We start from the raw sequence: 15,225 nt of genomic DNA, 5'->3' as shown, positions 1-15,225 counted from the left end.
TCCGGAAACTTGACTCCAAACGTCTGTCGTTGTTTTGGAGCACTTCCCGTTGCGTCACGACAACGTTTATATACGCTTCGATGGGCACGCAGGACAGAGGTAAACAACGTCAAGCTTATAGTTCGTTTTTGATTTGGGTCTCTAAACAGTCGGCATATTTGTCTGTTTCCCGTCGGAAAACAGCGGGAAACAGGGAAATACGCAGACTGTTTTGAGACCCAAAACAAAACAAAATTGGGAGTTTTACGTTGCTTACCTCTGATCTGTGTGCCCATCTAATTTTCTAGCGTGTAAATGTTGTTGCGATTCAACGGGAAGTGCTCCATAACAGCGACAGAAGTTTGGAGTCAAGTTCCCGGAACAGTGGGTTTGTTTTGTTTTGCCGGTTTTTCACGATTTTTCACTAGTTTGTAGTTTTTCAAGCATATTTCTGGATGGTTTTGCTCAAAAATCGTGTGCGATATGTCAAATCAAAGGTAGTGACAGGATGAAACAAAATATTTTATTTTTAGAAACTCCGGTTTATACATACAACATTGGCATTTGGCGAGAAAGCAAGAAAAACTGCATAGTTTCCTACTTTTTCTATTTTCCCGCACCTCCCCTCAGCTATAAAAAAAAACATTTTAGAGGAAATTGGGTAACTTGACATGTTTGTAATGTGAATGGCTGACTGAACGAGTTTATTCTCTCTTTTTCTTTGTTCCTGTGTGTGATAGAAATAAATTATTTTAACCAAAAACTTACAGTATAATATCGATTCGCTTGTAGCAGAGAATATATAACATGTGCGCGACAAAAACAATGAAAAAAAAAATTTGATTTTTTGTAAAAATAAATTGAAAATAAAATAAAAAAAAAGAAATTTTTCGAATAAAATTAACTTATACCAATTTTGGTTAGTTTTGATGTTGTTTCACTGTTACAATTACTTATCGTAAATTGTCCGTCGACAATATTCCGATCACCGAAATGATGATTTTTCGATATATCGTCATGGTTAACGAAATTCGTATTCTTTGCGTGGTATATGTCCTTCATTAATTCTATGTTATTCTTCTTACTTAAAACTAAATTTAATTTTGAATCTTTGGCACTTTTCGAATCACATTCATTTACCAGCTTATTTGATAGCTTATTTGATCGTTCCAATTTGTTGGTGGCATTATTTAAATTGATTTTATTGTTCAGTAAATGATCGTCTTCATATTTGATTTGCGGTGACGACATTCCACTATCGTGCTGTTGATCGTCGATCGATAGTGGTGAATGGTCGATTGGTTTTGATTTTGTTGTTGCGGTTGCATTCAGATCGGTATAGTTTCGCATGGCCAGGCTATTGATGAAATCGGTGCTGTTCCAAGCATCGCTTTGATGCTCCGGATGACTGGTTTTTAAATGCTTCAGTATAGTCTTTTTCGTTTTTACACTTTTATTGTCACAGAATGGACAAATGTAGATGATATTCTCGTGGGTCTCTTTGTGCCGTTTCAGCTGATTGGTCTATGTGAACATTAAATTTCGTTTTTGTTTGTCTTTCTCTAGTTTTAAATTCAAATGTTAAGAATTTACCTTGTTGAACATTTTATTGCACACGTTACACTGATGTTTGACGTTCGGTCGAGGCTGGAAAAAATAATTTTAAAAAAAATAGTAAAAATAGTTTGGCCACGCTACTACACTAGCTACGGGTGCGTTTAATGCTCATTTTGATCGAAACACGTTTCCGATGTCTCGTGTGTGTTTTGAGCTCTATAAAACGTACAACACAAAATAAGACATTCTTCAGACTTTTTATCCTAGTCGCAGTCTTATCAAATAATTATAAACTGTCACACCTGAGGTATTCCTCTGAATAACAGTCTTCCGAAATCGGACGCATTTCCCAGCGACCTTTTTATGCGTATAAAGGTTTTCGTCCTCAGAATCCAAAACAACTTTCAAAACGAGCCATCAGAACAGTCGGAGCGTTTGCTGCGACTGAGCCCCGTACAAACCCGTATATCTATTGCGTACGTGACCCTAGTGCGTCTGTCACCCTACTTTGACCGTAAGCCTATGCGCCGGTTAAAGTAGTTAAAGTAAAATTATTATGTAATGTGTACATCTTAGAAATTGCGCATAGCGCAATTACGAAGCCCCGTACGACGTTCCTTTCAAATAAAACAAAACTTTCAAATAGCCCTAAAATTTTAATTTATTGAGTATAAATACACATAGGCCTAGTATCGGCCTCAGTCCGAGGATCCAAATTTATTTTTTTTTCAACTACATTCTATTCGGCCTTTGATTACCTTCCAAATGAAACAAAAAATACGAAAAACGTATGAAATTTGCTCGAGTTATATGTAAAATACACATAGGGCCCTAGTAGCGGCCTTAGTCCGAGGACCCAAATTTAATTTTTTTTCAACTACATTCTATTCGGCCTTTGATTACCTTCCAAATGAAACAAAAATTACGAAAAACGGATGAAATTTGCTCGAGTTATATGTAAAATACACATAGGGCCCTAGTAACGGCCTTAGTCCAAGGACCCAAATTTAATTTTTTTTTCAACAACATTCTATTCGGTGTTCGATTATCTTTCAAATGAAACAAAAATTACGAAAAACGGATGAAATTTACTCGAGTTGTATGTAAAATACACATAGGGCCCTAGTAGCGGCCTTAGTCCGAGGACCCAAATTTAATTTTTTTTCAACAACATTCTATTCGGCCTTTGATTACCTTCCAAATGACACAAAAATTACGAAAAACGAATGAAATTTACTCGAGTTCAATGTAAAATACACATAGGGCCCTAATAGTGGCCTTAGTCCAAGGACCCAAATTTAATTTTTTTTCAACAACTTTCTATTCGGCGTTCGATTACCTTCCAAATGACACAAAAATTACGAAAAACGAATGAAATTTACTCGAGTTCTATGTAAAATACACATAGGGCCCTAGTAGTGGCCTTAGTCCAAGGACCCAAATTTATTATTTTTTTCAACAACTTTCTATTCGGCGTTCGATTACCTTCCAAATGAAACAAAAATTACGAAAAACGGATGAAATTTGCTCGAGGTATATGTAAAATACACATAGGGCCCTAGTAGCGGCCTTAGTCCAAGGACCCAAATTTAATTTTTTTTCAACAACATTCTATTCGGCCTTTGATTACCTTCCAAATGAAACAAAAATTACGAAAAACGGATTAAATTTACTTGAGTTATATGTAAAATACACATAGGGCCCTAGTAGCTTTTCACTTCTAAGGCCCTAACTCACGGTCCACTCACCCGATTTTAAAAAACTTTTTTTTCCTGGATTGGTATTGACAATACCTATCATTTGCCGTGTCATTTACATTTCCATCGTTTATTTTGCCATAAATATCACCAAAAGACCTTAAATCACTTAGGTGGCCCTAACTCACGAAGGACCGACCCGAATATGCCCATCTTCGAACTTAGCCTCACTATTTTGACTATCTTTCAGGGAAAAAAAAATTTTGAAATCGGATTTGATTTACTCAAGATATCGACGTGACGGACAGACGGACAGACGGACCAAATTTTTATTGCGGATTCGTCATCTATGAACATAGGCAAACACTTTGCCCTTACCGTCTGCTTCGAATTCCATCAATTACACACGGCATCGTAATCCTATAAGCCCCTTCGTACTTCGTACGGGGCTAAAAATTCATTGACGCTTGTGTGGCTGGTGGGATGTGAGCAAAAAATCGAAAACTTGCACGTTTCCTATGGAAAAGTTTCTCCAGGTTCATGAATCGTAAAACGTCGTTAGGGGTGTCCATTAGAAAGGTAGTTGAATGTAGTTTTGGGACAAATTGGTGCAGTTCCTTGTATCAATCCGCTCGAGTTACATAAATTCGAATATCTCCTGAACGAGACAAAATTTTGCGAAAATTCCTGATCAGGCTTTCATCAAGCATAAACATTTCGTGGAAGAACAAAAAATGGCTCCTCTTTAACTTTGACCTAACCTCCCCCCGACAAATCGAAACTGATTTCATTAAATGAGGGCTTTTCGGAAATCTGGCGTTAGTGCCACACGTGCCACATGAAATTGTTTCAGGCTACAGTCTGAAAATAGGTTTTTTGGAGTCGGTAGAATCTAGAGCTGTAGAACCAATTTTAGTTATGACAGCTGTAGAACCAATGTCAGTTGTTACAGCTGCAGAACCAGTTCCAGCTGTAGAACCTGTTTCAGAAGTGACAGCTGAAGCCCGAATAACGGAATCAAAACTGAATTTTATCGAACTTCATCCAACCGAAGATAATGTTCGAGACACCCTTCCCGTTAACGTTTATCCTGTAAATCACTCATTAGTTGACACTGACTTCACACCATTAATTATAGAATATGAAACTTGGATTATAGCAGTTGATAGACAGACTTATCGGTTAGTCCATCTATTGCCATTAAATCAACAGAATCGAAAGCCGAATTGTCGGAGCTTTGGAGAAACACAAATGTCCGAGCAAGTATAGGTAAAATCGACCCATCCTACTGTGCTTTCAAAAATTGTCAAAACCTAATTTCCACAATTCATCTTCGATATCGTGATACTAAGCCATAAATGGCAAATCGTGAACCCTAACGAGCAACGTGAACATGAAATTAATTCCACATAATGAACAGAAATTGAAAACTCACCACTGCACTAGCCAAAATGCTCTCTTCCACATCTTCCACAATATTCGAAGTGTCCAACAATAAATCGCTGTTCGGCATAAAATGGTCGCCATCCAGTGAAGCCAGAACCGGATGCAGAGATTCGCTGATAAATTGCTCCTTAAATGGATCGCCTGTCGGTTCTGAAGCTATTGGAATTAATCGCGGCAATTCGACATCGTTGCCCGAATGCGATGTTGTGTTTTTCTTGTTTAACTTTGACGCCAATGCAATAGCAATGCTTTGCTTAACGGGCAGACTACTGTGCGAATTGGTATCGGCATTGCTGGATTTGTTTGGCGACGATGTCGTTGTTTCGGCGTCCGTGCCTGCCGTACTTTTTTTGATTTTAAAAGTTTTCACTGAAAAGGATGAAATTGAAACTTTTGGTTGACTGATAAATTGCAAAAGCCCGACAAACACACCTGTGTGCACATCCTTCAGGTGCTTCTGCAGTAGTTCGTAGTTTTTGAACTTTTTCAAGCAGACGATACACTGAAAACGTTTATTCACTTTCGGATTGGAATAATCGTCGTCGGCACTTTCCATAATTGATCCCAACTCGTTTGTCACGTCGTCGCTCAGCAACGAACTTTGTTCGAACAATTCAGCCTCCAAGGATGGAATCGCTGGATTTTTATTGCTACGAGGGGATTAGAAAAAACGGAACGGTTGGTTGGGCGAATAAATTACACAGCCACAGCCTCCGCTCATATCAGTTCTTTTTAATGCTGAAGGTGTGATGTCAAAATAAATAAATCTTTGATCTTTAGCAAACAAACAAAAAAAAACATTTCCTCACAACAGTCGGAACGTTTGCTACGACTGAGCACCGTACGATCTGAAAACCTATTGCGTAAGTGATTGCGCAACTACGAATAATAGACCGAAGTGCCTTTCAATTAATAGGAAAATTATCAAAAATCACTTGGAGCCCTAAATTGATTAAGATTCCTTAGGAACCAACCTACTTCCACCACCATAATACCGAAAGTCGGGAAGGGAACCCAAAAAAAATTCTGAAAATTCATCAAAATCCTGAAGTTCCAGAACTGGAACTGGTGGACCAGTTGGCACTGGTGTAGGGTGCTGGAATTTTGGGAACCACTATGCTACTACCTCAATAACACCAAATGTCCAGTGGGGAACCCAAAAAAAACCTCAAAAATCTTTCAAAATCCTAAAGATCTAGAACTGGGAACGATGGTGGACCATGTAGGATGCTGGAATTTTAAGAACCAACATGCTAATACCTCAATAATACCAAATGTCCAGAAGGTAACTTAAAAAACCTCAAAAATCTTTCAAAATCCTAAAGATCTAGAACTGGGAACGATGGTGGACCATGTAGGATGCTGGAATTTTGGGAACCACTATGCTAATACCTCAATAATACCAAATGTCCAGAAGGTAACTTAAAAAACCTCAAAAATCTTTCAAAATCCTAAAGATCTAGAACTGGGAACGATGGTGGACCATGTAGGATGCTGAAATTTTGGGAACCACTATGCTAATACCTCAATAATACCAAATTTCCGGAAGGGAACCCAAAAAAAAATTCTGAAAATTCATCAAAATCCTGAAGTTCCAGAACTGGAACTGGTGGACCATGTAGGGTGCTGGAATTTCGGGAACCACTATGCTAATACCTCAATAATACCAAATGTTCAGAAGGTAACTTAAAAAAACCTCAAAAATCTTTCAAAATCCTAAAGATCTAGAACTGGGAACGATGGTGGACCATGTAGGGTGCTGGAATTTTGGGAAGAACCACTATGCTAATACCTCAATAACACCAAATGTCCAGAAGGGTACCCAAAAAAACCTCAGAAATCCTTCAAAATCCTAAAGTTCTAGAACTGGGAACGATGGTGGACCATGTGGAGTGGTATAACTTTGTGAGAAAATTGACAAATAGGATATTCCTTCTTAGACTGATATGCACGTGGACTGTGGTCTAAAAGCGAACTAGAATTACCACTCATTTCCACGCATTTTCGGATGAATTTTCATGTGTCGTGTCAGCGACCAAGCATTCGACAGATATTTAAAGCAAACCATACACTGTGGCTTCTTGATGCCAGTCGTGCCGCAATTATGCTGCTTGATTTCGCTTTCCTCATGAAAAGTTCTCATGCACAGGCTGCACAAGTACAGATCGTGTGTCCGCATATGTTTGTAGATGTTTGTCATCGTGGCGTAGCTTTTGTCGCAGAATTGGCATTGATAATTTTTCTTTTTGGTTTGCGTGTCTTTCTTTATCTTTGCTTCACCACCAGCCGGTTCACTGACATCCAATGGTTTCATTTCAATGTTGTTATTGAATTCGGTTGAATGCGTTGGCGTTGTGTTGAAGGATTCATGCACGTCGGAATTTGTCATTGATATATCCAATACGTCCGAATGGATGGTCGCCGGATCGTAAGCAATATCCAAATGATTGTTGTACGTGTGAAGATCTGGTGTTAGATATTCCGTCTTCGGAAATGTTCCTTGTGCAGTGAATATACTTTGAATCGGCGGTAGTGAGACGTCCGTACTGTGATGGATGTTATTGTAATACACTGGCTCGCAGTTGAATGATTCATCATCCGGTTCCACTTTCAAGCTGCTGTGATCGATCGAAACTTGCCGCAAAATGTTGTTCACAATTTCGTATTGACTCGGCTGCAGAAGTGGTATGCACATTTTGGCTGCGTAACTCGGCGCATACCATACCTTTAAAATGTCTCCGACTTCAATGTCATGGATGGCAGTGAAATAGATCTGATTATCCTCCTGAAAAGAAATTTCGTTTAGATTCGTTCCGATGGCAACACAGCCCGACCATTTCACATCACAGACCTGATAGGCTATTAGATTCTGTTCATTTAGATACTCGGCTGGATTCACATGCACCATCCAATTGCATTCATTTTCGTTGGTCGTGTCCAAGTAAACATTTCTGACTTTGAACAATTCCTCCAATTCCGGTATGTTCAGATCGGGTATGATGTTGCCGAATATGATGAGAGGAAATCGTAGATTCTCGATGGGAATATAGGATTTTTTCGCCAGCAACGGTCCGAATCGTGAACCCTTTGCGAATTTTTGCGAAGTGATGACACATGGCACATTATGTTCGATTACGTGCAGTCCGCTGGGAACGGATGATCTTGATAAGTCTTGCAGGCAGTTGTCAAAAATCTGTAAATGACATAACAGTGGTGAGTTGATTGATGAGCCCATTAATTAAATCTAAAGATCAACATCCGCTTTAGTTTACTCTGACTCTGTCTACCGTTGATGACTTGAATCAAGTTGCGAAAATAAAAATCAAAATCTATCTGTCGAGTCCGGTGGAAGTCAACAACAGAGGTCGAAGATTTGAAGATTCTGTGGCATTAGTTTCAACTGGAAAAAGCTCTTAGCCTATCAGAACTTTACTCTAAAAAATGTCCTATCAATCCCGTTACGACAGAGTAAAAGTAACCCAGGCAGGAGCGCTTCTTTGACTAGGGACCTGAATAATCTAGTAGCCCTACATTTTTTGCGAATAAAATTTTTCAATTTACGTCAGTGTTCATTTGAGTTCATTTTCATACAGTGTATTAGGTATTTGACGTTTCGAAAATTAACCGCTCCTGCCTGGTTTATTTTACTCTGCCGTGATCCCGTCAGTGTCGTATGTGGCACATACACTGTAACTGTTTCAAAAATTGAGTCCTTTACATTATGTGTCCCTCCACAGCCACCGCACTGCTCCTAGCATGAACGTTGAATTGACAAGTGTTGAATTGGGAGACTTTTGTGATAAGAGCCACCGCTTAGAATTGCGTGTATCGTATGTTTTGACTCATCCAATGACAACATCTGTCTTTACAAACGAAACTGGCTACATGGTAGAAGCAGTGTTGTGGTCCTGCTGAAGATTTGTATCATTTTCGGTGTTTCTACCTTCGATTTTACCTAAATAGTTCGTATTTCTGGGGTACACTGATTCGTTTCAGTGGGTTACCTTTTGTTTGACATACATACTTTCGCTTCAATCGCCGGACATGGAATTAATGCTTTCTCTGTAAGGTAACTGAGTCAAAATGTCCCGGTAACGAAAAACATAAAACGTTTTCCCGATGCATACATTTCCCGGCGTTTCCAGGTAACCAAATTTTCCGCGAAAATATTTCGCGGTAACGAGATTACCACGATACCGCATTCTTTCCTCGCTCGTCATTGGCTTTCAAATATCTTGGTAATCAGAAACGAAAACGGACTTCCCGATTTCGGTGATTTTCTCTGCCGAACAAAGTGAGGCGGACAAGCCAAAGTGCCTAAAAAAAACCGTCCCCAACAGATGCGTATACAACTTTTCATGCTGAGAGCCTAAGTTACGAGAAAATTCCGAAATTTATATCCAAGACATGACAACAATGTTTCGTTTGTTTGGCGAAGGAACGATTTTCCGGTAACCAAATTATTGGCGAAAATATTTTCCGGTAACGCGGTTAGCAGGATACCGCATTTTCTTCCTTGTCTGTCATTTGTTTTAACATACATTTGCTATGGAACAGTAATGCTTGTTTTCCACTTACCAAAAAAGTACTCCGTGTGAGAGGCAGAGTTGAACTTTTTAGGTCTTTTTTCTTCTAGCAAAAATACCCTATTATGGCCGGTTTGTCTGTCTGTCTGTCCGTCTGTCTGTCTGTCCGTCTGTCTGTTCTACAAATTTGGTAGTTTTGGTAGCTCTCAGTCGGTAGTTGGTATTTTTGGTGGTTGGTAGTTTCGAGCTGGATTAACATTCAAAAATGCAAAGCCACCATGAGCATATCGACACCAGGCAAATAATAATTATTTGTTATCTGATCACCGATAGCTCACAGTTAACATTGCAATTCGAAAATTTGGTAGTTGGTAGTTGGACTACCAAGGCTATAATTGACTACCAAACGTAATTTTTGGGGAAGAGATCTTTACTATTCGAGAACTACGCACCGACTGACGAAATTATTCTACATGCTCGGCTATTTATAAATCGGAAATTTGGTAGTCGGTAGCTTTGGTAGTTGGTAGTTGCGAGATGGATTAACATTCAAAATTGCAAAGCCACCATGAGCATATCGACACCAGGCAAATAATAATTATTTGTTATCTGATCACCGATAGCTCACAGTTAACATTGCAATTCGAAAATTTGGTAGTTGGTAGTTGGACTACCAAGGCTATAATTGACTACCAAACGTAATTTTTGGGGAAGAGATGTTTACTATTCGAGAACTACGCACCGACTGACGAAATTATTCTACATGCTCGCCTATTTATAAATCGAAAATTTGGTAGTTGGTAGCTTTGGTAGTTGGTAGTTTCGAGCTGGATTAACATTCAAAATTGCAAAGCCACCATGAGCATATCGACACCAGGCAAATAATAATTATTTGTTATCTGATCACCGATAGCTCACAGTTAACATTGCAATTCGAAAATTTGGTAGTTGGTAGTTGGACTACCAAGGCTATAATTGACTACCAAACGTAATTTTTGGGGAAGAGATGTTTACTATTCGAGAACTACGCACCGACTGACGAAATTATTCTACATGCTCGCCTATTTATAAATCGAAAATTTGGTAGTTGGTAGCTTTGGTAGTTGGTAGTTTCGAGCTGGATTAACATTCAAAATTGCAAAGCCACCATGAGCATATCGACACCAGGCAAATAATAATTATTTGTTATCTGATCACCGATAGCTCACAGTTAACATTGCAATTCGAAAATTTGGTAGTTGGTAGTTGGACTACCAAGGCTATAATTGACTACCAAACGTAATTTTTGGGGAAGAGATGTTTACTATTCGAGAACTACGCACCGACTGACGAAATTATTCTACATGCTCGCCTATTTATAAATCGAAAATTTGGTAGTTGGTAGCTTTGGTAGTTGGTAGTTGCGAGCTGGATTGACATTGAAAATTGCAAAGCCACCATGAGCATATCAACACCAGGCAAATAATAATTATTTGTTATCTGATCACCGATTGCTCACAGTTAACATTGCAATTCGAAAATTTGGTAGTTGGTAGTTGGACCACCAAGGCTATAATTGACTACCAAACGTAATTTTTGGGGAAGAGATCTTTACTATTCGAGAACTACGCACCGACTGACGAAATTATTCTACATGCTCGCCTATTTATAAATCGAAAATTTGGTAGTTGGTAGCTTTGGTAGTTGGTAGTTGCGAGATGGATTGATATTCAAAATTGCAAAGCCACCATGAGCATATCGACACCAGGCAAATAATAATTATTTGTTATCTGATCACCGATAGCTCACAGTTAACATTGCAATTCGAAAATGTGGTAGTTTTGGTAGGTCCAATAGTTGGCAGTTGGTAGTTCCAAACAGAAATTAGAAAAAAGACCTCACCAGGCTTTAGCCGGTCTTTTCTTGTTCAATTTTTGCTTTGTTTATTTGACAGCTCGCTGTCTCACGAAGTATGTTTCGTTGAGTGGAAACCATACTCAATGCAGAGGTCATAATGCAACTGCCGTTGCTGCCGATAACAATGATGATGATTAGCCGTGAATGGATTAGGATCGAAAAACGATTGTTTACAAAATGAAAAATGAAAAGAAAATATTTTCTCTTTCCTTGTTTATGAAGAACGAATAAATTAATTAAAATTTTATTGCTTCGTTCTATCTAACCCAATAAAAAAACCGAATATATATATATACACACCAGCCTGGAGTGGTATATATATACACATTTTTGTTTCTCTTATTTGCAATACGAATGTGTTCATTTGAATGCATATACACACACTCAGTATATATACATATTAGGAAGATAAATTTATTTTCGAAAGTATATTTTCTTCAGCAAACTAAAAGAAAAGTCTAGGTTATGGCAGATAAGATACAAAATCTGTTTATTTTCTTGAATGCAATTGATACATCCGAAGATAGACTGCACATTTATGAACTGAAATTATTATACGGAACAATTTTCTTTTCGGTATTTCTTGTCTCAATTAATTAATTAATCTTTCATGCTATCGTAGGGAGTATAGTACCACCAGCGAGTAGGTGTAACTTTTTCTCGTTTAGTATTAATTTTTTGGTTCAATTTAAAAAGAAATCTCTAAAAATAAAACTGTGTCGAACGAATGGAAAGTTATAACTTACATGTTCTCCTTTGGATAATTCCGGACAATCTTGAATTGTATGAGAACCGCCACAAAAATTACAGCCTGTATGATAAGAAATACAATAATTTGCATGAGCAATTTGGTCTTAGGTTGAAATCGAAAATTAATTTTCCTTTTTTTTCGCTTTTGTTTTGTTAGAAAATCAAAACGGAAAAACTGAATTCGAACAAAAAAGAAAATTCTAAAATGGAAATCACATCACATTACGCACAATGTTCGATATTCTGAATATTTTGTAGTGTAGCCAGAGCATCGAAGCACACATGAGAATTTAATTCACTCATAATTTCTCCGGTTATTCAATTAAAATTCGAATGTAAGATCGGCACAAATAAATAATATTTCTCGATATCGAAAAAAGAAGTCGAAAAGTTCATTGAAATTGGATCATTTTGATTGAAAGAATTTTTTTTTCTTCCTTCTTTTTAAAACGAAAAAAATGGATTCGGATTTGTGTGTGGAGATGAAATGAAGTTTTCTTTTATTACCAAAAAAGTAAAGAAAAGATGTTACAATTCCTGCACTGGTGCCGTCTCACTTTGACTTTGCGGCTATCGGGTGTATACAACGAGACGTGTATTATCTCATGTCAATACGAAAAGAAAATATTGCAACGCATCTCCCTCCTGTGCAGTGCTTTCTTATTTGGTTTTTAGAATGAGACAGACAGAGACGTTCGGTGTGTGTCTCTATGTTATGTCTTAAAAAATACATTGTGTCCCTCTTTTCTTCCACTTCAGTTTGACAGTTCGATTATAACAAAATTTGCATTCCGACAGCAAAAAAAAAACAATAATAAAACACCATCGCCATCGGTGAAAGGTCCGTTCGTTGCTATTGCTGTTATAACTGGAATATTTTTACAATTGATCCCAAAAGTCAACTGTTCTTCTACATTATCCTTACTGAACTTACAGATTTTGAGTTGGATTTCGAGCAATTCGGTCCTTAGTTGTGTGTTCTGATCTTATGTGTGAACCAACGGAATCAAGAGTATCGCAATTTTGTACTTAGTAAAGGCGGACAATTTTTCACAATTTTTTAGGCTTGATTTCCCACCAAAAAAGTACTCCGGGCGAGAGATAACAGTTTTTGCTTTGTTTATTTGACAGGTCATTATCTCACGACTCTCACTCGGAGTACTTTTGTTGAGTGGAAACCATACTTAACTTCATACTGTTCCTATATCTATTGAAAAATCTCTACTCTGAGCCTTGTTGGCACTTTTACGTTTTGACAAAGACCTAAGAAATTAAACAGTTGAAGGCAGTGAAATTTCAGCATGCATTTGCTTCAGCTGTTTTTCAGCTGATCCACACAAACAAAAAATCGGCACATAAAGGATGTAAAGGATTGCGAAGCAGTCGAAGAGTATAGAGAATACGAAGTTCTTGAAGCTTGAACCTTTATTTGATGCAAAGTAATTCCCTACACCCTCTCTACGCGCTGACCGTTTTGTGTTCCGTACTATGCGTTTTCCACGAAATGTAAATATTCCACAAGAACGCAACAGACTGAGTTAATAAAACCTGATAATTGAGCGGAACAAAGCGAAAATTGACAATCTGCACCCAAGGCCACACATAGTAGTTGCACAGCAAGATATCCGTATACTGTGTCCGTAGTTTCTCTTTGATCGATTGAACGTTTTGATCTTGGGTGTAGCTGATCGTCGAAACCAGGGCGGCCGTGAAAATCGGAGCGAATATCAACTGATCGATGCCGACCTTAATCATAGTTCTAGTTGCCGGTGATTTCGCTTTGATGGCTTTGTCCATGGCGCCGTACCAGAAACGAACGGAAGGACCCTTGACGAAGGAAAAATAAAGTTCATGAGCTCTGAGTACGACGTTCTTTATGATCCGAAGAAAGGTTTTTTCTTACAACGAACACAAATCCGATTGAGCAAAACTTGAGTGTCCGAATGTAGTCTATCGTCACCGTTTCGCTTGAAGTGAAAAATGTTTGTGCACACAGATCACCTGCACCCATTAGAATTCCGGCCTGTATGGCCTGGACAAGATATGGACGTTTGTCTAATGTCCTTTGATATGATCTGGCTATTCCTACGAAATTTCGTCTGGAATATGTGACACAGCTTTTGTATGAATGTAAAATGGTTTTGCTTAATGTTGATGACATTTTTCCTTGTTTTTTACTTTTTTTTGCTTATTTAACTTTGTTGTGTTATGTACGTCTCTAATAAACACCGGTGTTCAAAATAACACATAAGATTTCAATTGGACTTTTCGTTATTCGAACAGAAATCGTACACATGTCTACAGTATAAATTGTGTACATACTTATCAATAGGACAGTTTCGGCTGTCAACTATATCTTACCTCTTCTAATTTTTTTGTTACAATTTTCCTCTAATGGAAGTGCAGAGCAGTGTTGCCGAATTTTTTGTAAGACCATTCCAAGGAATTTTCTTTTCTAATACATTTCATGCAGACGCAGACGGTGTGGTGTCTGTTGTGCACTGTAGATTTTAGACAATTTCTCGAGCTGTAGCTCGAACGGAATGTAGAGGACAAGCTAAAATGCTTAAAATCTACCGTCCATAACACATACAGTATACCACATAAGTCCATGTACTTGTTCGAAAGTGGCGCCATAATTAAGGACAGATATGCATGAACCGAAAATTTTTTATTTGGGAAACGTCTTTTTGTGACGTGTAGTGCTTAACTCTCGTCAATTATCATCTCAATGAATGAATTTATACTTCAGAGCTTAAAAGTTCGTTGAAAATTCAAGGTTCTGTAAGAACAGGTTAAGACACTTTGACTTTGAAGGCACAAATTGTCAATTTAGAAACTCATTACAGATTAATTTTTTTTTTATTTTGAATGTTGTATTGCTTCGGTGGTGTTCCGAACATTGAAATAATATTTTATGCATGAAGATTGCAAGTTACTTGACAATGAAATTGAAATTTGGAAATAAAATTTTTGTTTTACGCGCCCTGACGAGATTTGAACCCCAGATCTCTTGCGTATGAAGCAAGCGTTCTACGTATCAAACCACAGGACTGAACCTCAAGTAACTTGCAATCTTCATGCATAAAATATTACAGATTAAGTTTTCAAGTTTTTTTTTTTCACTTTTCACGTGTATTCGATTCTGTTTCACTCCTTTGATTTTCTCATTTGTCTTCTACGTTATTTTGTTTAAATATTAAAAAGAAACGCTGAAATCGCTTCACCAAATGCATTTTTGTTATGTGATTCATATCAAAACATAAAATTTCACAGGACATGTCATGTCATTTGACAGTTTGACAAACGAGTCAGGGTTACTAAATATTGCAAGAATAGGGTTGTCCATGTGCAGGCCACAAGGGTAGATGATA

At 37.8% G+C, this 15,225-nt stretch overlaps 2 protein-coding genes across 2 annotated transcripts; both read right to left on the bottom strand.

Annotated features, from left to right (window-relative positions):
• Nucleotides 1–664: 664 nt before the first annotated feature.
• LOC119074327 (PR domain zinc finger protein 15-like) lies at nucleotides 665–12,371 on the bottom strand. Its single transcript, XM_037180407.1, has 8 exons — nucleotides 12,082–12,371; nucleotides 11,848–11,912; nucleotides 7,531–7,872; nucleotides 6,665–7,464; nucleotides 5,112–5,329; nucleotides 4,669–5,048; nucleotides 1,573–1,626; nucleotides 665–1,503 (listed from the first exon to the last, which is right to left on the bottom strand). Exons 1-8 carry the CDS (start codon nucleotides 12,152–12,154, stop codon nucleotides 880–882), a joined length of 2,556 nt encoding a protein of 851 aa, XP_037036302.1. The 5' UTR covers nucleotides 12,155–12,371; the 3' UTR covers nucleotides 665–879.
• Nucleotides 12,372–13,258: 887 nt separating this feature from the next.
• Nucleotides 13,259–14,149, bottom strand: LOC119074348 (protein Mpv17). Its single transcript, XM_037180443.1, has 2 exons — nucleotides 13,755–14,149; nucleotides 13,259–13,678 (listed from the first exon to the last, which is right to left on the bottom strand). Exons 1-2 carry the CDS (start codon nucleotides 14,010–14,012, stop codon nucleotides 13,310–13,312), a joined length of 627 nt encoding a protein of 208 aa, XP_037036338.1. The 5' UTR covers nucleotides 14,013–14,149; the 3' UTR covers nucleotides 13,259–13,309.
• Between the last annotated feature and the right edge of the window lie 1,076 nt (nucleotides 14,150–15,225).

Source organism: Bradysia coprophila, unplaced genomic scaffold, assembly GCF_014529535.1.
Source record: "Bradysia coprophila strain Holo2 unplaced genomic scaffold, BU_Bcop_v1 contig_151, whole genome shotgun sequence".
NCBI classification, from domain to species: Eukaryota; Metazoa; Arthropoda; class Insecta; order Diptera; family Sciaridae; genus Bradysia; species Bradysia coprophila.
Note: the sequence above shows the minus strand (reverse complement) of the source record. Positions and strands in the feature narration are given on the sequence as shown.